At 37.1% G+C, this 27,339-nt stretch overlaps 1 protein-coding gene and 3 long non-coding RNA genes across 9 annotated transcripts; all 4 read right to left on the bottom strand.

Annotated features, from left to right (window-relative positions):
* Window positions 1-1,806: 1,806 nt before the first annotated feature.
* LOC120002262 lies at window positions 1,807-9,896 on the bottom strand. 6 transcript variants are annotated; one of them, XR_005469141.1, is made up of 10 exons: window positions 9,351-9,896; window positions 8,951-8,989; window positions 8,051-8,126; window positions 4,314-5,191; window positions 3,981-4,034; window positions 3,659-3,806; window positions 3,431-3,484; window positions 3,044-3,199; window positions 2,311-2,762; window positions 1,807-2,238 (listed from the first exon to the last, which is right to left on the bottom strand). It is a non-coding gene; the product is annotated as an uncharacterized LOC120002262 (long non-coding RNA). The 6 variants fall into 6 exon arrangements; XR_005469140.1 differs by having other exon boundaries at window positions 4,314-5,138; XR_005469137.1 differs by lacking the exon at window positions 8,951-8,989 and having other exon boundaries at window positions 1,828-2,238.
* A 601-nt stretch (window positions 9,897-10,497) lies between these two features.
* On the bottom strand, window positions 10,498-12,331 carry LOC120001876. Its single transcript, XR_005469069.1, has 3 exons — window positions 12,073-12,331; window positions 11,867-11,930; window positions 10,498-10,715 (listed from the first exon to the last, which is right to left on the bottom strand). It is a non-coding gene; the product is annotated as an uncharacterized LOC120001876 (long non-coding RNA).
* A 2,160-nt stretch (window positions 12,332-14,491) lies between these two features.
* Window positions 14,492-16,141, bottom strand: LOC120002577 (putative nuclease HARBI1). Its single transcript, XM_038851340.1, has one exon. It carries the CDS (start codon window positions 15,692-15,694, stop codon window positions 14,492-14,494), a length of 1,203 nt encoding a protein of 400 aa, XP_038707268.1. The 5' UTR covers window positions 15,695-16,141.
* A 2,275-nt stretch (window positions 16,142-18,416) lies between these two features.
* On the bottom strand, window positions 18,417-20,362 carry LOC120001877. The gene is made up of 4 exons (XR_005469070.1): window positions 20,237-20,362; window positions 19,981-20,144; window positions 19,817-19,879; window positions 18,417-18,735 (listed from the first exon to the last, which is right to left on the bottom strand). It is a non-coding gene; the product is annotated as an uncharacterized LOC120001877 (long non-coding RNA).
* Window positions 20,363-27,339: the final 6,977 nt, after the last annotated feature.

The following is a 27,339-nucleotide window of genomic DNA, read 5'->3' as shown; positions in this document are numbered from 1 at the left end:
TAGTGATAGGTGGCAGCAAGAGAAATAAATAGGCGAATAGAAGCAATATTGGCAACAGGAGAAAATGTCTCTAAATAATCAACACCATATGTCTGAGCATAGCCCTTTGCAACTAACTGAGCCTTCAAACGGGCTACAGAACCATCTGGGTTCACCTTAACAATGAAGACCCACTTACAACCAATAGCATATTTTCGTTCTGGGAGGGATAGAAGATTCCAAGTACCATTCTCTTTAAGAGCAAACATCTCATCCTCCATTGCCTATCGCCAGCAAGAATGAGAAAAAGCCTCTGAAACAGACTTAGGAATAGTAACAAACTCGACAGAAGAAATAGTAGACTAGGAGACAAGAGATAGACCTTGATAAGAAACAAATAAAGAGATAGGATAAGTACAAAAATGTTTACCTTTACATAGAGCAATAGGGAGGTCTAGGCTAGATTCGGTACAAGAGGGGCTGGGATCCAGAGATGAAGAAGTTAGTGGAGGTAGAGTATCCTGGTCTGCCGCCGATGCTACAAGATGATCCATTGACGGTGCCACAGGATGATGCCAAGTATGATGAGAGTATACCTATGTGATAGAAAGTGAGAGGTCACGGATGAATTATCAAACGTGGCCACATGATACACAAGAAACTCATCCTCAAGAGTAAAGGAAGGTACAGAAGAATCGCCAGAGAAAGAAGTGGACTCAAAAAACGTAACATCAGCTGAAACCAAAAACCGACCTAGTTTTGGGGAAAAACAACGATAACCTTTTTGGTGATGAGAATACCCAAGGAAAATACATTTCAAGGAACGTGGATCGAGTTTAGTAATATGGGGTTGACATCCTGCACAAAACACACACAACCAAAGATACGAGGAGGAAGCAAGAATAGTGGTTGAGAAGGGAATAAAATAGAATAAAGAATACCACCATCAAGAACTGAAGAAGGCATGCGATTAATTAAATGACAAGCTGTGTTTAACAGCATCAGCCCAAAAAACCTTAGAAACCTTCATATGAAACAATAGAGCTCGAGCAACCTCCATCCAGTGGCGATTCTTTCTTTCAACCACCCCATTTTGTTGGGGGTGACAACACAAGAGGATTGGTGGACAATACCATGTTGAACAAGATAGGAGGATGGAGAGTGTGAAAAATATTTTTTAGCATTGTCACTCCTCATAATACAAATTGAAGCATTATGTTGAGTTTTAATTTCAGCACAGAAGGCACAAAATATAGAATATAACTCAACTCGTTTTTTCATGCCTAATTTTTGTCGCTGCATTCTTATCATGTTTTGTATGGCTAATTTCTCACATAATAGGGGTGGTGGATGGGGTTCATGTGAGTTGCGTGACCAAATGGGGAGATTTTCAAAGTAAAACCACGAGATTTCGAGCATAGAAGAAACAATAGTGAAAAATGGAGTGTGCAATGTATATATCTCTCATGAAACCATCTGTCGTTGCATGTATGTGCATACATTTTGCAAGATTTGAAGCTTTAGCAAATTAATATTGGCCTCTGAGGCCCTTGATGAATGAAGCTACTGAACGTTAGTATACTTTTTGTCCATGCATTCTTATCATGTTTAGCATGGCTAATATTTTGATATATCAACTCCTTACGCAATAGTTCCTCCGACGGATAAGGTACTTTTGTTTTTCGATTGGCTTCCATTACAAGCCTTAATAATAGCTTTCTTGTGTATACATGGTCTTTGTTTTCATTTTCATATATTTAACTGCAGGGCTTTGTATGTGGTCAGTTTTTAAAGGGACAAATTAGCATTCCTTCAAAGTTTTTTAAATACTTGATAAAAATTGAGAAATAAATTGAAAAGGTTAACATTGATACCCATGTAGAATCTTTGACGAAGTGGCTACCATCCTTCTTGAGAGAGGAGGCAGACAATCCCACTACTGCTTGAGGCATTATTTGATATATACCAAGCTCATACTCACTATAAAAGACGACATGCCGGCATAACTCAACTTGCTTATTTCCAACAACCCACGGTAGCAAAAATAGAAACGAAGAAGAATTTTACTTGTCTAACAGCATTTATAGAAGTTTCGACCTAGATTCCTTTAAGAATACGCCGTGGAAACCAAGCACATGCCAAGTCCACATGGACAATTCTTGTAACGATTCCCATCCTCCAAGACCAACACCACCCCCGTATGATCTTCGGACGAATTTCACTGCTTGGAGGCCTCATGGTTCATGCGGGCATCTTAAGCTAGCAGGTGTGGGAAATCATCAGAATACATCACAGAAATACTTGGGCAAAATCACAAAACCTAGAACTTACCAAACCACCCAGATGGAATCTCAACTTCGCCTCTCTCCCTCTCTCTCCCAACCCCACTCCCATCTCGTCACTGAAGAATCATCAACAACTTCAGCTATTTGAACTGCAAAACCTCGCATTTTTAGAATAATTTATGACAACAAATTTTATTCCCATTTTACAAAACTCAGAAACCATAGCCCGCTGCCGTTTATATAGCACATTTGTGAACTAATCTGATATAATTATAAAAATTATAAAATGAAACAATGATGCCCCCAAAATTCAATCGAAGCTGCGGATCACACACACAAAAAACGACAGATATCCAGATCCAGCCTCTAGATACTCCAAGAAAAGAAGCCAATCCATAAGACCTCCAAGTAATATCAACAAAGGAGATAAACTAACAAAGGACGTTGAAATTTTCACATACCTGATTTCATGAAACTAATAATGGCTGAATCCTAGACCTGAAATTTCATTTCCATAAAAAAAAATTAAAAAATAGAAAATGTATAAACTGATACGTAGACAGAGTACGGGCTGCTAAAAACTATCAGAAAGAAAATCAACAAAAAGAGTACCGGCTCAACCCCTTGAAAGGTTCATTCAAGAAAATCAACAAAGAAATAAGCACCGAAACCAAGAAAAAGCACCACCCAGACATTTGACAAAACCAACAAAGGAGAAAAACCACAAAATTTCAAAGCACCCACAAGAAGTTAAACAAAACACAAACAAAGGAACTCACTTTCATGTAACCATTTGCGGTTCTGAAAATGCAATCGCAATCATCTGCTTCACCAAAATCAAAAAGGAACAAAGAGACACAGAACTATCACAAGAAACACCCCAATCTCACGAACCCACCTACAAAAAACATTCCAAGCACCCGTAGGAAGCCGATCTGTAAACAAAATGAAATCACAATCGGCTGCTAAAAACTATCAGAGAAGGACAAAAAAGCAGCACACAGACTTCGACAAAACCAACACAGGAGAACCACCACAAAATTCCATAGCACCCATACGAAATTAAACCAGACACAAACAAAGGAACAAAGAGAGATAAAAAGAGAAAAAGCAAAAACATTTAAGCAATCGAAATAAAGGAATGAGAAAAGAACAATCAATCTTACAGAATGCGAGCTCGGAGTTGCTCCAGCCGCAGAATACTGATGAAAAAACCGAGCCTGCACATTCTATCAAAAAGTTGGTCCAGCGAAAAATTAAAACTGAAGTAATGATGACAATCACAATCTGGTTTACATTACCAATGCCAAATTTATTCTTCCTTAGTCCTATAAGTAAATACACTAAAATATTAGAGCAAAATCCTCAACATGGTAGCCTAGGCTAGAAATTACCTGTACCAATAATTCTGAGAAAGTAAAGCTGCCTTCCTTCTTCTAACAATTCAAAGAGAGAAGGAAGAAAAGTAAAACCATTTTGTCCTCGTATTCTTTTACTTGGCATTAATTCACCAGAAACTCAAACGGACATGGACGAAACCACCTGATCAAGCTATACATCAAAATCCATCACAGATACAAAATCGAAGATCACTAAAAATCAAGAAAAAAATTTAAAACATACACAAACAAAGGAACAAAGAGAGATAAAAAGAGGAAAAGCAAAAACATTTAAGCAATCGAAATAGAGGAAGGAGAAAACAACAATCAATCTTACAGAATGCGAGATCGGAGTTGCTCTAGCCGCAGAATTCTGATGAAACAACCAAGCCTGCACAAAGAAACACCAAATGGTTATGGGTTAGGTTAAACATCTTATTAAAGAACCCAAAATCATGCACAGATGGTAAAAGAAATCTAAAACATTTTAGATAAAGTCGTGTTGAAAAGGTGAAAAATTTGTCATGTCATCTATTTAGTATTTACCTCATGCCGTCACACAAAATGAAAACAACCAAAAGCTACACGCAAGAATAACCTCTGCGGGTCCCACAAAATGAAAACAACCCAAAAGCTACACACGAGAGTAGCAAAATCCAAGGGAACTCACCCGCAATTGCACAGACATTACCACCGCTTTAATATAGCTCTCATAAGCTGTGGAATCATCTTAACCACCCCGGATAAGAAGAGCATCAAAGCACAAGAAGTTTCAGAGTAAGTTACAGTTACAGCTACAGCTAGCAAGGATGTTCGTTGAGGATGATGATGCACATTAAAGTTCAGACTAACAAAAACCTAATTTATTTGCATCCTAGCCGACAATTTTTAGGTGTTTGGAACACTTCATTATGAATTAGCTAGGTTGAAAATAAAAGGAACAAAGATAACACTTGTGCCAACAACATATATCAAGTGAAGTGGGAAGTCTTCAAACATCATCAATCAAATCATTCATCCAAGCGCATACCAATGTCAAGTTCAAAAAACAAAATTGACATACAGTCACCATTAAAAATCCAGTCATCTTCATGAAAACAGCAAGAATGAGTTCTTCAAAACAGAGATTGAAACTACTCATTTGTCCATGACAAAAAATAATCAGCTCATCAGGTATTGGCGGCTATTGTGTAAATCTGCTGGCTAGAATGAGCAGATATCATCCTAATGGAACCAATCAAATCATTCGTCCAAGTGCATACCAATATCAAGTTCAAAAAAAAAAATTTGACATACAGTCGCCATTAAAAATCCTGTCATCTTCATGAAAACAGCATAAATGAGTTCTTCAAAACAGAGAGAGAAACTACGCTTTGTCCATGACAGAAAATAATCAGCTCATCAGGTATTGGCGGCTCTTGTGTAAATCTGTTGGCTAGAATGAGCAGATATCATCCTAATGGAACCCCTCCCCATCAGACAATGATCCGCTTATCTGACATAGGGCAGAGAAAACATAGGCCAATATGATCAATAAACCAAAAGAACCTGTTAGAAAGGGGAGAGGCGGCATGATGTAAACATAACTCAACATTAACTAACATAGGACAATGTCAAATGGCAACAAGAATGACTGCAATATGCTCATGCATATGATTTGATGATTTGTTGATAAACAATGCATCTCAGCTAGAAAAGAGCATACATATCTACACCATTCCAAAACCCACCGGTGACAAGTTTGAAGTTTATTTTTTTTCCTCCCAGGAAAAGTGCTTCTTATATCAGCAGAATTTCGAGTGATGTTGGGTAGAGAAAGCTAATATTATTAAATAATAGCTAAAATTCATGGTACCCAATAGAAAAAGAAAAATAGTGGCCATAGTGTAACCCATCAATATCTAATGACCATACGTTCATCACCCAAAATACATCAACATATGAGTGAAAAAAGAAAACACGGGTATGACGTAACTTACAACTATAGATTTACTACTCTACAACTACCCAATGTCCCAATCAAATTTCATGCAACTCCAACGAATTTATCTCAATAAGAAAATGTAGTTGCATCTAATGAAACTAGATATCGAGAGATACTAACACCAACCTATGACAACAAACATTCAAATCGAAGCTTCCTGCTCAGCAAAACTACATAGTGCAGTAAGCAAGGTCATGGTACTGACCTTGGGAGCAAATTGATATTTAATTGGCAAGCTAGCTCAACAAACAACAAAGTTAAAATGCTAATAAAAGGAAAGTGACAATTCTCTACTGCGCACAATGTGAACCCATTTCGAGCACATGTCAAGAGACTAGACATAGACATAAGTAATATTGGAATGGTTGTGGCGTGTTCTACTCTTGAAGAAATAAGACACACGAACTTGATAAACCTAGTACATCTAGGTGGTCCAAAATTTGCTTATATAGAGCACCATCCAGCAATGCTCAATTGCACGGATTGGCTTGAGTCTATCGCACCAAAAGGGACCCTCATACCAGCTATCGAGCGCTTCAATTGTGGTTGTGTGGCCACATACGATCATGTACGTCCACCAATATGACTTGCGTTGAAGGTCATTTTTTATGAACTAAATTACTATAGTTTTGAATAGGAATTAATTATTATTTTAATTGTTTTGATACTGAATTATTTGAATGTGTACTAGGAGTTACTTGATGTGTTAGACTTCCTACACGGAAGAGAGATACAAACCCAAGGGAAGTGGGAACTAAACATGGTTCAATTTCTTGGAGGACATCCAATGCTTGGAGCACCTCTGTCATTTTTTCACAAAAGATGGGAGTTTCAAGCGTAAAGAAGATTATAAACGACTTGCGGACTGGCTGCTACTTCTATTGCCCAACTCTAGTGCGACAAAAGATGTTCATCATTTTGTTCGCATTCTTAGGGGCAACAACACAACAAGTTTTCCGTAAGTACTCAAAATTTAAGTCTTTTTGGATATGTAATGTGTTGGTCTTATCGTATCTTATGTATTTTTTTGTTTTGCCCTTTGTGCAGTGCTAAATGTCATCTAATATAAATGACACATCTAGAGCGAGTGAACTTCATTATCTTCGTAGCGCGAGATATGGAACAATTAAGAACAATATCTCCTAAACCAAGCAATCAAGCCAGATTTTTAATTAACACAATTGGATTAACCGTAGTTACAGATGGAAAGGACGAATTGATGGCATACTTAAGCGCATTACTACACCAGAAGATACTTCCGGCATGGCTCCGATTCGCTTCATGGGCAATACATGTTGAGATGGCAACATTTATTGCCCATGAAGCGAATCAAAGCCATGTCGGAAGTATCTTCGGGTATAGTAATGCGCTTACGTATGTCATCAATTCGTCCTTTCCAATCTGTAACTACGGTTAGTCCAATAGTGTTAATGAAAAATCTGGCTTGATTGCTTGCTTTAGGAGATATTGTTCTTAGTTCTTCCATATCTCGTGCTACGGAGATAATGAAATTCACTCGCTCTAGATGTGCCATCAATATTGGATGACATTTAGCATTGCACAAATGCCAAAACAAAAAAATACATAAGATACGATAAGACCAATACAATACACGTCCAAAAAAACTCAAATTTTGAGTACTTACGGAAAACTTGTTGTGTTGTTACCCCTAAGAATGCGAACAAAATGATGAACCTCTTCTGTCGCACTAGAGTTGGGAATATAATTAGTAGCCAGTCCACAAGTCGTTTATAATCTTCTTTACACTCGAAACTTTCATCTTTTGTGAAAAAATGACAAAGAGGTGCTCCAAGCCTTGTATGTCCTCCAAGAAATTGAACCATCTTTAGTTTCCACTTCCCTTAGGTTTGTATCTCTTCCGCGTAGAAAGTCAACACATCAAGTAAATCCTAGTCTACATTCAAATAATTCAGTATGAAAACAATTAAAATAATAATTAGTTCATATTCAAAAATATAGTAATTTAGTTCATAAAATATTACCTTCAACACAAATCGTATTGGTGGACGTACATGATCATATGTGGCCACACTACCACAATTGAAGCGCTCGATGGCTGGTAGGAGGGTCCCTTTTGGTGCGATAGACTCAAGCCAATCAGTGCAATTGAGCATTGTTAGATGGTGTTCTATATAAGCAAATTTTGGACCACCTAAATGTACTAGGTTTATCAAATTCGTGTGTCTTATCTCTCCGAGATTAGAACACACGACAACCATTCCAATATTACTTTGTCTATATCTAGTCTCTTGACATGTGCTCGAAAAGGGTTCAACTTGCCCACATTAGCTCTTTCTTGGGATTCAATAAATTCGACCACCCCTGATCAACAAACATTTTACATTCACATTTGTTTTTTGCCAAAACCAAATAACCAATATAAATTGAATTGAGAGACAAACCCGGTTTAGTAGATCTACTCGATTTGACAAATCTTCCGTAGTTGTATCCATTTTGATTCAATTATTTTGTCTGGACCTATAATTATGATAACAAGCAATCCAGTAAGTCAGCAAGATAAAGCATGATCCTCACCTGAAATGTAACAACGGGGAAAAAAAAGAAAGACTAAAGAAAAACCAACACATGCTTTTTCAAATGTTTTATATATTTAGGCCTACTCCGCACAATTAGAAAAGAAGAAGTCTGGGTTGCTTGATCTCAAACAAGTCGAGAGAAGTGCAATTTTTAGAGTTAAATGAGTTTTTTAACCTTGATCAAGCAAGTTACAACCCCATTCATTCCCCCATGGGCTTATGCAAAAAAAAATTCCCCTTATGGTAGGACCTAGGACCAAGTCTACAGGGGGGAAATTTCTTGCAATTTTGCACCAGCAGGGTGCTCCATGGAAAAGTTAAAGAGTAGAATGGTTTTGTATGGGAACAACCTACCCCCAAACCTGTTTAAAATGATTGTTAGTTTGTTACAGAGTAAGAGTACAGATTGTATAAAAACAAAAAAATGGAGCTCCATATTCAGCATTCCAGTTCCAGATAACAAATGGCATAATCCAATGATCAACATTCCAAATATAACTCCAATATGATGGCATAATCCAATGATCAACAATTAAACATTCCAAATTTCCAATCATCCACAATTCCAATCAAGCATAACCCCTAAATCCAATGATCCATTCCATGATTCCATTCCATATAACATAAAACATAAGTTGAAAACTGGAAATTTCAAAGTAAAAAGTAACAAACTAAAAACAGAACTCCATAATCCATATTCAAGAATTCAGATATATTATCATATATGTCTATATGATATGCACAAATGCACTATGCAGCACACACCTGAGTATTTGACAGTATCAGTGGTCCAGTACCACAGTCCTGCAAAGCAAAATTCAATAATTCACATGTCCAGACTCTAGAATCACTAGTTCACTAATCACTACCACTACCGGTAATCAATGTTTTTAAAAACGTTATTGAGGCGCATTTTGCGCCTTCAGGGGACAAAAACGTACTAATGCGTATGTATAATGCTTTTCCAAGTAAGCGCACTCTTTTATGAAAAAAAGTAACAAAAACGTAACTTCCTGAGGCGCTTAATACGTACACTTTGTAGGATGTCGGCAAAAACAGCACCGTTTCAACAATTGTTGTCAAAAAAATTGAGCATATACACAGACCTGAAACTCGAAGTTTCGTGAAAGTCGAACACAGACCTGAAACTAGGTCAAACACATACCTGAAGGCTGAAAATCGTAGACCACCGCTGAAACTCCAAGACCTGAAGGCTGAGTTCGACATCGAGAAGATTGAAGACCAACTCGAAATTTGGTTTGCCTTGACTTGGCAGCTCTGCTACGGCACTCTCAGAGGCTCCAGACGCTAGTTAGTTCAGTCAGAGATGAATAGATCCATAGGTAGAATTACGCTTCTCCCAAATGGGTTTCCACCAGAACCTGCACATCATCCGATACTCGCCACCCTCTTCTATCGAGCCATCTGCCGGAACCAGTAGCTGTTGATCCCGTGCCAGTCGATTCATATCCAAATATCCAAAACCTGTTTATGCCGCAGCCGTGGGCTTCGTCGAGCGGCGACCAGAAAGCCTTTGTCGAGATCGAGGGTGTTGACGACAAAGACGGAATGAAGTGGAATCTGCTTTGGTTGCCTTCCACATTTTGCTTGGTGTTAAATGGGTCTGCTTGTGCGGTTGGGGTTTGTGTTCAATTATGTTTTAGTTGGTTTTTAAAGTGTTTGTCCCCTCTTGCAATCTTGTACCAATTTCTTTTATAAAATAATTTCAAAAATATTTGAAATCATTCATTCATTCCGATTTTAGAATATATATTATTATACTTTGAATTTTGAAGTCTTTTAATTAATTGTACTTTTAATTTTGAAGTATATAGTCTTTAACAAATATTTTCCAATATGGGAATGACTATTTTCTAGTATGGGTATGAGTTCTATCCCCTTTTCAACTATATTTACATATTTTTAATATAAAAAATATTTTTCCGAAAAATTTACGTCTAAACGCATCAATGCTTACACCTCGCTTTATAGAGGCGATAACACATTGCCTTACATTTTCGCATTTGAAAACACTACTAGTAATAACCAGTCTACTCAATAGTCAATACTAACATCCAAATCAGTTGTCACAGAGATGAATTTAACCATTGTGTTCTAACCATACCTGCCAAATCAGTTGTCACAGAGATGAATTTTGTCACGCCCCGTTTTGGGTGGGGTCGTAAGATAGGAAAAACACACATACAAATTAGACAGACGTGGTGCAACTTTAAAGAACAATGAGCGCCAGCTTGCGCAATAATAAACAATTGTCCTAAACAGGACTCCAATGGCATTAAGCCTCCAGAAACATAATTCAATACTATCATGGTAATTAAGACCTCAATGGTCCATATCGCGGTGGAAACAAGACAATAGCTCAAAGCAGAGGTGATTGAGTCATACATGATATTCAACAATTTAAACGTCTAAACAATACTAAATAAAGGTAAGGAAATAGACATCTAGTAAACACAGGCTACACCGCACAGTCACGTCTCCTGCAGTTGATCCTGAACATTTTCCTGACCTGAGGGGGGAAAGGAAAACAAAGAAAAGAAAGGCATGAGCGAAAGGCCCAGTAGGGAAATAAAAATAGAACAAAAAGGAATAAGGTATAAAAATACAATACCAGAAGGAACCATACTAGATTCGGGCCCCTATAAAGATTTACAGTGCTCAAAGAGCCAAGAGATTATAAACATGACACATAACAACAATGAATATGGACAAATGGTTAAAAGGTACAATATCCAATATCCAATATGCATCAATGAATGCAATTTACGACATATATATACATTTAAAATATTATATATATTTAGAACAACAAGTGGAACAATTGAGGCACACCGAATCCAAGCGTATACATGTACACGTAAGGTCACAATCACACATAAGGGAGGATCCATTTAAGGAAAGTGTACTCCCAAACAACAAGGATATCCGGACACCTAAACCGGTAGTGGGTTTACACCCCACACCGAACAATGTGATATAAGAACAACACAACCAACAATTGTCCACAAAACTTGGCTCAATATATGCCACATTACAATACAGTTTAAACATTTACAAATGATATAATTTTTATATCATTACAATAACTTACTTTGACGACAATAGTATAACTGGATTGCTTGCACCCAAAACAGTTTACTATACAATTTTTCAAAATCTCATCTTGCGGTCCAATAAACTCGGGATCCTCCTAGGAGTCGCACAATGTCTAGGCCGAAGCCCCGACGTCACTCCTAAACTCCTCATTCATTGAACTCCACAAGGGTGTAAAATATGTAAAATATTGGGTTTAAATAAATTGACAATTTTCCTCTTTAATGCAATAAAAGAATGTGATATAAATAAAAATATTTATGCAATATCTTTGTTACAAAAATTTATAGTAAAACACGATCGATGCAAGACGGTCTAAGCCCATAACAATGGCTTAGGCCACAACAACATATCCATGGAGGAAGACAAAGAATAATAGAGACCAACAATTATCCATGGACAATAATCAAACAATTGTAGGAACAAGGAATTTAAGAATTTAGGAGGTTCCTACAATGATTCAATACAAGGCATATCAGAAATTTTTAAAGAGGAATGAAGTTTTCTCTACAAGGATTAAATACAATATATACAAAGAATTATCAAAGAGAGTGGTAGCTTCCCTACCTCCTGTAGATACAAACTTCACAAGCTTAAGCAATAAGCTTCAAATACTATCCAATGAGCCAACCTAATGATAAAATAACATATTATGACTTAATTTATCAAGTCTACATCAATTTAACAAAACCCCTAATTTGGGTCAAGAACTCTAACATTGTAATCTAACAATTTCCAATCAAACTTATATCTATAGGGATAATAATTCTTACCCAGGTGTTGAGACCCTTGAAGAAGTCCCAAGTGAACAAACATAAAGGATTTATGGTGTCAAATCCCCTTTGTTTTAAACCCAAACAAGATCAAAGAAGTAGGTTCAACTTTCTTAACTTAGGAAAGACAAAGTAAATTAATTTTGTGAGTGGCACTTGGTGGCGGTAGTGGCTGGACGGCTGGCCGGAAGTGGCTGGTCGGAGGTAACTGGGCGGTTAAGTCGTGATAGGTTGCGGTGGCGGCTGATGTTGGTAGAGAATAAATAATAAAGAGAGGAGAAAGCATATAACCTGTTTTCACCATTTTGCTATTGATTTTTTTTTTCAAAAGACTAAACTGCACTCTAGTTTTGTATATTTACAATTATGCCACATTCTATTTACAGCTTTACCCTTCTATTCAATTTACTATTCTTTTATGATCTATATTCATAACACTAGATGGTTCAATGGATGGTACTACTAAGGTCAAATGCAATGGTGAATTGGTATTGGGCCAACAAAGATGTTGTCTTTTGCTGATGTGGTTGTATTGTAAAATGTGTTTTGCTTATGTGGCTGTATTGGGATAAGTGTTTTGCTGATGTGAATGTATTGATATTTGATGTTTTGGTGTAGTTTTATTGTGGATAATATGAAGGAATGGAATGTTGTTGGGTTGGGTGGAAAGAGAAAGTGTGTGGGAAGAAAAAGTGTATAGAAATTTGTGTTTTGCTGATGTGGCTGTATTAGAATACGTGTTTGACTTGACTTTTTGTGTAATAGATGTGGGACCGGAGCAACAAAAATGTTGGCCCAATAAGTTGTTTCTCATTGCATTTGCCCTAAGGACAATTGTCCGTTTTAAGGGATCCAAAAATATGGAGTATTACAAATTTAACCATTGTGCTCTAACCATACCTACCAAAGAGACAATTTGCAAAAACAGTAATTAAGATGCCACCAGACTACAAAATGTCTGCAAAAAGTCTCTACTCAAAAGCAAAATTAAATAGAAGTTTCTTACTTAGAGCATCCACAGCAGATTACCTAAACATGGGTCTGTCTGTAAAATAGGGAATAAATTTAGAGAACTTGTCAAAATTTAGCTCTGCATCAGATTCCCTAGAGTCCCCCTATTATAAAGACTTGCTACAGTAGTTCCCTACATCTAGGGAACGACTGTAGCAATCTGTAAGAATAAAATAATAATGTTTAATCGTTTTATCAATAAACCTAATAAACAATATCCTCTCACTATCTCGTACGATGCAAAACACCGTCTCTCTCTCTTCTATTTCTCTCAATCCTTCTCCGGCGTCATCGATCTTCTCCGACCATCGTCTACCTTCGCTGGGTATGTATCCTTGCTCTCCATATCGAGGTTGTTAAAAAGAGTTCCAGTTTGGCACTACTCTCGTCTCTTTGCTGCACTTTTTCTGTTCTGGTCTTTCTCCCATGGATCTACATATTTGTTATGGTTGTTCGATTTCTACTTGGTTCGATTTCTCTTCATAATCTGCAACTGATTTTACTTAACTATGTCGTTGATTATTTCCTCAATTTTGTTTGGGTTTCAGAGTTTTGAGGCTGAAGAACATAGGATTGGAAGGAGATAGGTAATGGTTAGTTAGTTTAATTTCATTCAATTGATGGTCGATTGATTCATATGGTATGTGAAATAAGTGGGCTGAGTTTGTTTATTTTATGTGAATTAAATGGGTTCATATGATTTGGTGATGGGTTGATGTGTTCTGTTGTTCTCTGATTTCTTTGTCTTCGGGTTGGTTTCTCTTTTCACTAAGATGGTGTCTTCTTTGAAATAACTGAATTGTTGGGTTTCAAAGGGTGTAAATGTTTTGCCTTTAACATGGAACATAGTCCTTTTTTAGTTGTATGAATGCTGTTAACGAAATTGCTATAGAGGATTTCCTTTTAGTGAATTACCAAAAAAGTACTTCTTTGTTGTGATATACATGGCCCATCTCTTTTTGACTTTCTGTATCTCTCAATGCAATCTCGTATGATTATATAATTGATCAAAAAGTTACGTATTCAACTAAAGTATTTACTATGTGTAAAAGGTTTGAAAGATAACCCTGTTTTGGATTTCTATGTCATGTCTCTGTCAATGAAACTTGATTAGTGTGAGCCTGTTTAGAAATTGCTTTTGTTTCCCACAACCATGCTAATGTTTAAAGTAGTTCCCCACAAAGTTAGGATTACCATGTTCTCTTTCAGATCTCATCATTGAATGCATTATGCTTGCATTTTAATCTTTTTTTTTCAGTAATGAATTTAAACCGCAGTGGTGATTGTTTTTTTGATACGATTCTTGATGGGATGTCGAGGGGAGATTCACATATTGGAATCATCACTGAAGAACAAGAGCCTATCCAGGTGGAGAATTTAAATGGAAAGCAAAAAAAAAATCCACGTCTTAGTAACTTTTCCACAAAGGAAGATGTGGCTTTAGTTTCAGCGTGGCTAAACACGTCATTGGATGCAAGACTACACATGCTATCATGATATCATTGAGTGTATCAGTTTCGAGATAACGTGCAGGTCCACGCACAATTGCAAAACGTGCTTGAAGTACACCAAATGCACGCTCCACATCCTTTCTAGCTGACTCTTGACATCTTACAAAGTGTTTTGTCTTGTTATTTTGTGGTGCTGGTATTGTCTTCACAAAAGTTGCCCATGAAGGATATATTCCATCAGCTAAATAATACCCCATTGAGTATTGATTGCCATTAACATGAAAGTTCACAGCAGGTGCACGACCTTGTGTAAGTTCTGAAAAAACGTTGGATCGGTCTAACACATTGATGTCATTGAGAGCACCAGGCATACCAAAGAATGCGTGCCATATCCAAAGGTCATACGAAGCTATAGCTTCCAATATGAGTGTGGGTTCGTGGATATGACCAGTATACATACCTTTCCACGCACTCGGACAATTCTTCCATTTCCAATGCATACAGTCAATACTCCCCAACATTCCAGGAAAACCTCGATTTTCCCCGATCTCCAATAATCTAGCAATATCATTGCTATTTGGGGACCTCAAATATTCTGAACCGAAAATAGAAATTATTGCTCTTGTAAATTTCTTCAAACTGGCTATAGCTGTGGATTCTCCAATCCTAACATACTCGTCCATAAAATCTGCGGTGACGCCATAAGCAAGCATCCTCAATGAAGCCGTTATCTTTTGTAGAGGAGATAACCCTAGCTTTCCAGCAGCATTTCTTTTTTGTCGAAAATAAGGATCATGAGCTTCCACTGCCTCCTGGATACGTAAAAATAAATCTCTACTCATACGAAATCTTCTCCGAAATCGATCATGAGGATACACTGGATTTTCAGCAAAATAATCATTGAAAAGTCTATTATGGCCTTGTATGGATCCTCGGTTGATGTACAAACGCCGATCACGTGATGTCAATCCTCTGCTCATTTCCAAGCTCAATCTTTCAGCTTCAAGAAGGAGTATATCTTCAACATCATCATCAGAGGAAGAGCTTGACGATGAGTTAAAAACGAATTTCTTGATAAATGGTCTCATTGATGGAAATGAATGTAGTAAACAAGTAAATGGGAGAGATGTTTGGTATTGACAAAGATAAATGTTGCTCATAAAAAGGATATATAGAAGTGGTCATTGGGGATTGGTGGATGTAGAATGGTAGGTGGAGGGTATAGTGTAGGCATGTGAATTTTGTAGGGATCGTAGGTGAGGGTAGTGTAGCAATGTGATTTTTGTGGGATTGGTTGGTGAGGGGAATGTAGCAATGTGATTTTTGTGGGTTGGATAGGTGAGGGGAATGTAGTAATGTGATTTTTGTGGGGAGAAAAAATTCAATTAGTTTAATTATTTTTTAAATTATTTAATATATTAATTCAGATTAATTTTTAGATTATCGGGTCACCAAAGATGTTAAAAAATAATTATTTGTTCTCTTATTTATACAAGTTAAAAGAATAAACAAAAGAAAGAGAAAGAAATATTATTATAATGTGATAGAGAATATGATAGGTAATCTGATGCAGTGTTGATTGGATAGGGAATCTGTAAAATAGGGGAAAGTGACATTTTATCTGTATTTTAGGGAATCTGTTAAGAGAAACTGATGCAGGTGCTCTTACACTATATATTTTTGTTGTTGGATAAAGCAAACCCAGAAAAGTTAATTATCTCCATCTATGAGTCAATTTTTTTTAAAAAAAAACATGTAATTTAATGCAAACTAAATTTTCAAGTAAAACGAATCCGTGTAAATTAATGAACGTTAAGTTGTCAGTTGCAAATCAAGTAACAAAAATAGATTAGGTATGAATTGTTTAACATAATGAAAAGAATCAACAATCCAGTCTGAACAATAATATAACAAAAAAAAACTAATATTTTTTAGAAAGCACACAGCATAACTAATGCAAGAGTAGAAGACTTGCAAATCCCTGTGTAAACTCCATAAATCACACTAATAATATTTCCAGCATGCATCTTAACATCACAAAAAGTATGGGAAACATAAGAAGTAAATAGAATAAGCCAATAGATACATGTATGAACATAGATGTGTCTGTTTGTGTACACAGGAAAAATAGGTAATCAGATGTATAGTAATAAGATAGACATATTTGCAACTAAAACCAACCGTGTTTGGAAATTGAACATTATCAATTGCAGTGTCTCTTTCACCGATCAAAGATCAATGCTGAGTGCAAATTTACTGCAACCTATGAGATTCCTGAAAGCAGATAAAAAATGTATTTGCACAACCTGTCGTTAACATGTGTGTTCTACTGTTTCATTTTAGAAGCAATTAAATTACCTCACTAACCAAATCGAGAAACCATGTATGTCACGCTCCTTCGACCCAATAATTATTCTGTTTGGTTTCCTGAAATTTGGAAAAGAAGAGAAAACAATACTCACACATACTTTAGGAAAATCAAAGAAAATATAGAATTAGATAAAAATGATACAATTTGGGATCCGGTGTCGTAGGAAGACCCAATAATCTGAAGTACTTTTTTATTTTTTTTCTTTTTTAACAACATCGTTTCGCAAGAAAATATATCACTTGAGTTAACAAATACCCATAGATCAAGAATAGGAGAGATATCACAAAAGAAGTTTCTTACCTAAATGCTACATGAACACAAATTCGGTATCAACTTGAAGCAAAACAAAGCCAAAAGGTTATAGATGAGTTGTTGCAATTATAGTAATGAAAATACCTACAGTTCAACAATATTTTTTAGTCTAAATATTGTAGCTACATTACTCACCCCATCTTTTCCTTAACTTCTCTAACTGCAACTTCATATATATAGAATTAGATAAAAAGGATATAGTTCGGGATCCGGTGTTGTGGGAAGATCCAATAATCTGAAGTGCGTCTTTTTTTTTTTCCTTTTGTTAAACAACATAGTTTCACAAGAAAATATATCACTGAGTTAACAAATACCCATAGATCAAGAATAGGAGAGATATCACAAAGGAAGCTTCTTACCTGAATGCTACATGAACACAAATTCTGTATCAACTTGAAGCAACACAAAGCCAACAGTAAAAGATGAGTTGCAATTATAGGAATGAAAATACCTACAGTTCAACATTATGTTTTAGTTTAAATATTGTAGCTACATTACTCACCCCATCTTTTCCTTAATTTCTCTAACTGCAACTTCATATATATTCTCACCATGTGGTCTGCTGACCTCATTCACAACCCAGTAACTCCTGTGCCTCTAAACATGTCACCCTTCTCCTGAACTACAAACACTTGACAGAGTAAACATGTTTGCTTCTACCAGTCAAAGCCTTAAACATCGCGATATATATCCAATGCATGTTAGAAATTTGTATGTATAAACTAATTAGCCAGCTGAGCATAATAGATTAGTTTCACTTACAGCTTATCTCTACCATCAAAACCCTGTAATCATGATCTTTATAGCACAATATTTACTAAACAAAGGGTGCAAGCCAAAAAAAATGTGACAAGTATAGATGCACCAGTGCAGCACAGGTTGTTCCAGGCCTGCCTTCATAGATAACGAAGGCAAAGCTTCCATCAAGATCCTTGACAACCTAATAAGCAGGGTATGGTCCCCTGTTACTGAGAGTTCTATATGCTTAAATCACAAACTTTGACTCATTAACCCCTCTTGTTAACCCATTTTTACTAATCAGTGTGCATTGATTGTTCAAATAGAGATTTCACTAAAACTAATCTTGTTTCCAAATATATGAAGAGATGGATAGAGGCACCCTCAGCAAAGCTCATCAATGGAATTTGTCACGCCCCGTTTTGGGTGGGGTCGTGAGATAGGAAAAACACATATACAAATTAGACAGACGTGGCGTAATTTTATAGAACAATGAGCGTCAGCCTGCACAATAATAAACAATTGTCCTAAAGAGGACTCCAATGGCATTAAGCCTCCATAACATAACTCAATACTATCATCGTAATTAAGACCTCAATGGTCCATATCATAGCGGAAACAAACAATAGCTCAAGTCAAAGGTGACTGAGTCATACATAAAGTTTAACAATTTAAAACGTTTAACAATCCTAACTAAGGGTAAGGAAACAGACATCTAGTAAACACGGGCTACACGACACTGTCACGCCTCCGGCAGCCGATCCTGAATATTTTCCTGACCTGAGGGGGGGATAGGAAAGGAAAGGAAAGAAGGCATGAGTGAAAGGCCCATTAGGGAAATAAAAATAGAACGAGGTACAATATCCAATATGCATCAATGAATGCAATTTACAATATATATATACATTTAAAATATTGTACATATTCAAAATAACAAGTGGAACAATTGAGGCACACCGAATGCCGAAGCACTCGTTGACCAAGTGTATACAAGTACACGTAAGGTCACAATCACACACAAGGGAGGATCCATTTAAGGAAAGTGTACTCCCAAACAACAAGGATATCCGGACACCTAAACCGGTAGTGGGTTGTACACCCCACACCGAACAATGTGATACAAGAACAACACAACCAACAATTGTCCACAAAACTTGACTCAATATATGTCATATTACAATACAGTCAAACATTTACAACTGATATAATTTTTATATCATTACAAGAACTTACTTTAACAACAACAACAGTACAACTGGGTTGTACCCAAAACAGTTTACAATACAAATTTCCAAAATCCCATCTTGCGGTCCAATAAACTCGGGATCCTCCTAGGAGTCGCACAATGTCCAGGCCAAAGCCCCGACGTCACTCCCGACCCCTCATCCATTGAACTCCACAAGGGTGTAAAATATGCAAATTATTGGTTTTGAATAAATTTATAATTTTTTTCTCTTTAATGCATTAAAAGAATTTGATGCAAATAAAAGTATTTATGCAATATCTTTGTTATGAAAATTCGTAGTCAAACATGATGGATGCAAGACGGTCTAAACCCACACAATGGCTTAGGCCACAACAACATATCCATGGAGGAAGACAAAGAATAATAGAGGCCAACAATTATCCATGGACAACAATCAAACAATTGTAGGAACAAGGAATTTAAGAATTTAAGTATATAGGAGGTTCCTACAATGATTCAATACAAAGAATAAAAGAAATTATTAAAGAGGATAGAAGTTTTCCCTATAAGGATTAAATACATGATCTACAAAGAATTATTAAAGAAGGTGGTAGTTTCCCTACAATTAATACAAGGCATAGAAGGAATTATCAAGGTGGGTAGAAGTTTCCTTACCTCTTATAGACACACTTCACAAGCTTAAGCAACACGCGTCAAGTATTATCCAATGAACCAATCCTATGAAAATTAACATAATATGCTTAATTTATCAAGCCTAGCATCAATTTAATAAAACCCCAATTTTTATTTTAACTTAACACTCATATATAAGTTTTTACCTTAAGTTGCCGAAGAGTGATCGACTCTTGCCTAGGCAATCAAAGGCTATTTCAAGTGATTTTTGGTAGTTTGAATGGAAGATAAAAACTGGTTACAAAGTGCCCGAACCTAGTTGCCTGAATTAGCCAAACTTCACACAAAATTCTCTTCTTAATTGGCAAATCTGCAGTGGACACGAAGGAGCTGATTGAGCCAACTATGGAGCAGCAAATATAGAGGAAAACATGGGAAAAAAAATAAGAGGAAGGTGCTTACCAACAAGTAAAACAGGGGCTGCTCTTTGTAGTCCAATTTAGTGGGTTTTTTCTAGAGTTAAAAGGGAGACTAAGAAGAGAGTGGTTTTTCGGAAGTAAGAAGAGAATGGGTTTCGGGAGTTATAAGGAAGAATAAGAAGAGAATGGACAAGTAGGGTTAAGTTGGAATTGACCTTTTTACCATTCTATTTAAAATCAAATTCTTAAATTTCCCATGGCCACATATATTTGTATATTTTATTTTTCACACAATATAAACTCTTTATTTTTTTTTTCCAAAGAATTTCAAAAGTAAAACCTTTAGAATATATGGTTCAATGGATACTATAATACTACTATGGACACTTGTCCGTTTTAACGGGTCCCAAAAATACGGGATATTACAGAATTGACTGGACAAAGCTCTTTATATGATCAACTTCCAAATCACAGATGGCCACAATTCCTAGGAACATACGATGAAGCAAAGATCAAAAAGCCAAAGACCAGCAACTCAAACAGGACCAAGAAAAGCACAAGCTGCTCACGGAAAAAACTACGTAGAAGAGGGGAGATAGTCGGATGTACGGCTCCTTGCAAAATTGAAAAGGAAAGCAGGGAATTCGGCTCACCTAGATGCGATTCTCAATACCTCAATGTTCATTCCTGTAAGATACCCGAATAACATGTGAAAGCAGAGAAGCCTTCCTACAAGAAGAATCGATGGTGGTGGTTTCGTGAATCTATTTGTCTCACTGGTGAAGGATGGCTAAGTTGAGTGGGCTTGAAATTTGGAATTAATAGTGGCAAGATTCATAAACCGCAAATGAAGAGGGCTTTCCAATTCTAGGTTAAGATGCATTCAACGAATTAGCATTAAATGGGAGTTAAAAGTTTTTGTGAAACCGATGAGAAAATGATGAATCTTCATAGAGAAGAGAAATTGTTGAACATGAAGGAGTTGCCTTCGAGTGGGACTATTTGAACCCCAAAATTTGTTAAGTTCACCCTATTCTCATTACACCCCACTAAAAAACATAAGATTATGTAGTGCACCCCTTTAACTGATTTTTCAAATAAAACGATGTACACCACAACATAATAGATGCTAGCCTTATACTGAACATGGGTAACAAAATATAGCATGTTCATTACATTCAAATATGCAAGAAAAGAACAAAAATACAAGTTTAATTAATCGATCAACTCCACAGTTGCTATGTTGCATAACTTCGAGGGAGAAAGGGCAGTGAATTTCTCAATCCGAGCAGCAAAATTTTCTAGCCAATTTCTTGCTCTAGGATGATGATGAACAACCCACATTTTTGATACTGGAGACAAGGGACTGTCTACTGCCAGCTCCATTCTCACGAAGTGAGAGTCATTGATGTATCCAAAAACCATTACACCTTAATTGTACTCGACTGGCATTGGATCCCTTAGTGGGAAAAAAGTGAGGCATCGCTCCTTTGAAACCAGCACAACTACAACATTGTAGCAGGTGGATATGACATTACCCATATAAGGCATAACCATCCAACTATTTCTATCTGCCATTTCTGTATAACATTCAACACTTGACACCAACTCAGTTGTTGTACAGAAAGGAGACATGACGGTGTTATACTGTTGTGCATACTTGTGCAACTCATTGGCAAGGTCTTTCCTAGAGGTCCGATCACACCCCCCAACTTAGACTTTGCTAGTCCCTAGCAATGCAAACACTACCTAAAAAAAAATAAAAACCTAACTCACTAACGTAGGAATCACGGTTGCATTTAGCATATGCAACAAGCCTTTAAACCCCTAGGTCACCCTAGTGGACGAGTTGTAGTCTCGTGAGGGCTTATCAGAGCGATACCCACAAACACTTGCCAAGGGATCCACCATTACTTTGAAAGCATCATAAATGATTCTTAAGTTCTCACATGTAAGAAGTAGAGCTAATCCCCCAATTCCCCTGCTTGGTCAAAAACATGCAAAATCTTTGAAAAATCAATCTCAATCCCCTTAAAAATGACCAAGAACATTTTATACTATGAAAAATATATGTGCAATCAAACTAGACAACTCAACATATTCACACAAGCAAAACCTTGTTATGGACCCTTTTGGTGTTCATAAATTCTCAATCCCAAATGTACACAAAAACATGAAAGCATTGTGCTAAGTGAATGACTTACACAATTGAATTAAATGTATGTGCTTATAAAAGATAATTTGGATGGGCATAGCTTTGAGAAAGAAATCACCTACAAGAGCAATTAATGCATTCACCAACTTACTTGCTTACCTTGGATCAAATTCATCAAAAGGTTAAATGGGTTGTAATGTGGTCATGGGACAAGGTAGGAAGAATTTGGATCTAGGTAACAAGTTGCAAGGTTAAATTCAAACATGTGAGCTAAACTCTCATTTTTGTCACCCCTTCCATTGTACCACAATTTCAAACACTTCTCATCCTTTACACACAAATGATTAACTTTATTGCATACACCTTTTTTTTTTTTTTTTTTTGAGAATAAACATCATTTATACAACAACCCTCATAATTTTTTTCATAATAAGGAGGGATAATATCACTACTGATTTATTTTTCAAGCTCCTACTCAACCTTGCAACCAAAGGTGGGAAATATTTAAGGAAGTGGTTCACACAAGGCTTGTAAGTGAACTAAAAAGGCTTAAAGAAATTTAGGCTTATAATCACTCACAAATGAATAGGCTAGGCTCAAATCTCTCAACCTAATGAATCATTCAATCCTAAGTTCGCAGGCAAGTGGCAAAATACAAAAATCACACTTCTCAGTAATCAAATGTAATGGATGCAAAGCTACTGAAGAACACGCGCATAAGATGTCAAATGAATATCAATGAAAAACATCACCCGAAACCCAATGTGTATCAATGAAGAATGGCTCAAAGGAATGAGAAGGGTAAAAAGGTAATTTTTCAGACAAAAGGATCCAAAAACGCAGTCATACAAATGCTTCAATGCCAAGATGTCTGCTTAACTACACAAGTTTATATCAAACTAGGTCCCAATCATCCCAAGACAGATTGATTACAATTATTCCACTCAATTGCATGTATCAACTTTACAAAAGAAATCAAGAAACCTACTCTACACTTGCACGTTTGAACAAGAATAAGAAATTAACATTCAAATTGGTAGTGAATCCCAAAGGCCTCTACCCTTCCCCTCCTAAAGTCCATCTAGCATGTATGAACAACAAAGCGCAACACAATAAGATAAAGGGTAGGAAGTCATACCATACTCTTCAAAAGTGGTTGGAATCATGAGAAACGAAGCATGTCCTGAAAAAGTTAATACCAACCACACTATCCAAGCATGACACAACAAGACTTTTTTTTTTTTTTTTTTTTCAAAATTTTCAAATTTTTGATATTCACAAAAGCACACCAAAATAAAGCAAGTTTCACAATGGATTCACAATTCCCTCACCCCCCAACTTAAATGAGACATTGTCCCCAATGTCAAGAATGGAAAACAAGGCAAGAACAAATTGTGAAATGCATTGTGAACATACAAAAACACACCAAAAATGAATAAAAAAATAATCTAACACTACATATTTACAAGAGAACTCTTTTCACGCACACGAGGAAGGAGTGGGATCCACAAGGTCCCATTCTTCGGCCAATTCATTAAAATTTTCCAAGTATGGTTTCAAACGTTGGCCATTAACCTTAAAAGTTTTTCCACTCCTAGGATCATCAATGTCAATGCTTCCATATGGGGAAACCTTACGGATAATAAAAGGTCCGGTCCATTTGGTACGTAACTTCCCGGGAAACAAGTGTAACCGGGAGTTGTATAAAAGAACCTTTTGTCCCTCATGAAAAACTTTCCTCACAATGTGCTTGTCATGGTATCTTTTCATTTTAAGCTTAGCAATTTTAGCATTTTCAAAAGCATCATTCCTCAACTCCTCAATCTCTTGGATTTGGAGTTTGCGATGCCCCCCAACTTGATCGGTGGAGTCATTCAAAGTGCGAATGGCCCAATAGGCCTTGTGCTCCAATTCCACCGGCAAGTGGCAAGCCTTGCCATAGACAAGTCTATAAGGAGACATTCCAAGGGCAGTCTTATACGCAGTACAGTAAGCCCACAAAGCATCAATCAATTTTGAAGACCAATCTTTTCTATTGGGACCAACCGTTTTTTCAAGAATACGTTTAATCTCCCTATTTGCCAATTCCGCTTGGCCACTTGTTTGTGGATGATATGGGGTGCCAACTTTGTGCAAAATGCCATATCGTTTCATCAAAGTTCTAACCGGGGCATTGCAAAAGTGAGACCCACCATCACTTATGATGGCTCGAGGCATCCCAAATCTTGAGAAAATGTTTTCTTTTAAAAATTTTATCACAACTCGGTGATCATTTGTTCGAGAAGGGATGGCTTCTACCCACTTGGACACATAATCCACACCAACCAAGATATACAAATAACCAAATGAATTAGGGAAGGGTCCCATGAAGTCAATGGCCCAACAATCGAAAATTTCCAAAATGTTAATAGGTTGGAGGGGCATCATCTCACGTTTTCCTAAATTACCTAGCCTTTGGCAATTGTCACCAGATAGGCAATAAGCATGGACATCTTTGTGCAAAGAAGGCCAATATAAGCCACTTTGAAGAATTTTGGCTGCGGTCTTTTTGGAGGAAAAATGGCCTCCACAAGCATATTTATGGCAAAAGGCCATGACACTTTCAAATTCATTATCGGGAATGCACCTCCTAATCACTTGATCAGAACAATACTTGAACAAATATGGGTCATCCCAAAAGAAGTTTCGCACATTGCGAAGAAATTTGGATCTATCAATCGTACTCCAATGAGATGGCATGTTTCCGGTCACCAAAAAGTTGGCAATGTCCGCATACCATGGAGTCAATTTAGAAGAGATGGCATTAGTGAGGAGGAGTTGTTCATCCGGGAAATGCTCATTGATGGGTAGGCCATGTGAAATCAAATTTTGTCCGGGAAGTCGAGAGAGATGGTCGGCTACTACATTCTCCACTCCTTTCTTATCTTTAATTTCAAGGTCAAATTCTTGAAGTAAGAGAATCCATCTTAACAACCTAGGCTTCGCATCAGCTTTTGAAAGTAGATACTTCAAAGCTGCATGGTCGGTAAAGATGATGACTTTCGAGCCAACCAAATAGGACCTAAACTTGTCCAAGGCAAAAACTATAGCTAGTAATTCCTTTTCGGTAGTGGTATAATTCACTTGAGCATCATTCAAAGTCTTACTAGCATAGTATATAACATGAGCATGTTTTTCTTTTCTTTGTCCTAGGACCGCCCCAACCGCCACATCACTTGCATCACACATGAGTTCAAAGGGCATACTCCAATCGGGAGTTTGCATAATGGGTGCGGTGGTTAGGGCACCTTTCAAATCATCAAAAGCTTGTTGACATTGTGGTGTCCATTCAAAAGAGACATCTTGAGCAAGCAAGTTACTTAAAGGTTTGGCAATGGCACTAAAAGAATTAATAAACCTTCTATAGAAACCCGCATGTCCCAAAAAAGATCTCACATCTTTAACACATGTAGGGGGAGGTAACTTTTGAATTAATTCAATTTTTGCCTTGTCAACCTCTATCCCTTTGGAGGACACAATGTGTCCCAATACAATTCCATGTGTCACCATGAAATGACACTTTTCCCAATTGAGAACCAAGTGGCTCTCCTCACATCTTTTTAACACACTTGCCAAATTAGCAAGACATTGGTCATAGGTGTCTCCGTAAACCGAGAAATCATCCATAAAGACCTCCACAATTTTCTCAACCATGTCACTAAAGATACTCATCATGCACCTTTGAAAGGTAGCCGGAGCATTGCATAACCCAAAAGGCATGCGTCTATAAGCAAAAGTTCCGAATGGACATGTGAATGTGGTCTTGTCTTGGTCTTCTAAGGCAATCTCTATTTGATTATATCCAGAATACCCATCAAGGAAGCAATAATAGGCTCGACCCGCTACTCTCTCAAGGACTTGGTCAAGGAAGGGTAAGGGGAAATGGTCCTTTCTAGTAACCATATTGAGTCTACGGTAGTCAATACACATACGCCACCCGGTTTGAATTCGAGTGGGCACCAATTCGTTCTTGTCATTCGTAACTACCGTAACTCTGGACTTTTTGGGGACCACTTGGGTAGGAGATACCCATTTGGAATCCGCAATGGGATAAATGATCCCCGCGTCAAGCAATTTTAGTACCTCCCCCCTAACTACCTCCTTCATGTTCGGATTCAAACGTCTTTGCATTTGTCTAACGGGCTTAGCTTCCTCTTCCATGTAAATCCTATGAGTACAAACCAAAGGACTAATCCCCTTCAAATCAGCAATTGTCCAACCTATTGCCCTTCTATACCTTTGCAAAACTTGAACAAGTTTCTCTTCTTGGGGAGAAGTAAGTAGGGAAGATATCACAACGGGGTATGACTCCTTCTCGCCCAAAAACACATATTTTAATTCACTTGGTAAGGGTTTCCGTTCCGGTGTTGGTGGATGCTCTAGAGATGATTCAAGCTTAGTCTTGGAAGGTTCTAATTCCTCAATAGGTGGGTTGAATCGTCCTATGCTATGGATAGCTAAAGACTCCAAAACCTCATTAATTTCCTCTTCCTCAACTAGAAATTGACTACCTTTTTCGCTCAAAGCTAGCACACCTTCCACCGAATCCCTAGCAAGAGTTTTCTCGAAGTTCTCCTCAACATATGAATGGATCCAATCTACTTCCCTAATGTCTTCAAACTCTCCCATTTGCTTAGACACATTAAAGATGTTCATCTCCGCGGTCATATTCCCAAAAGATAGCACCATGACACCATTCCTACAATTGATCAAAGCATTTGAGGTTGCTAGGAAAGGTCTACCTAAAAGGACCGAAATTGGTTTGCTAAAGCTAGGGAGGGGTTGAGTATCTAAAACCACAAAGTCAACCGGGAAGTAAAATTCATCCACTTGAACTAGTACGTCTTCAACTATTCCTCTAGGAATCTTGATGGATCTATCGGCTAGTTGCAAGGTAATTCTTGTAGGCTTAAGCTCACCTAACCCCAATTGTTGATAGACCGAGTATGAAA

Source organism: Tripterygium wilfordii, chromosome 7 (assembly GCF_013401445.1).
Source record: "Tripterygium wilfordii isolate XIE 37 chromosome 7, ASM1340144v1, whole genome shotgun sequence".
Taxonomy (NCBI): Eukaryota; Viridiplantae; Streptophyta; class Magnoliopsida; order Celastrales; family Celastraceae; genus Tripterygium; species Tripterygium wilfordii.
The sequence above is the reverse complement of the archived record's forward strand: the minus strand, read 5'-3'. Positions and strand labels throughout refer to the sequence as shown.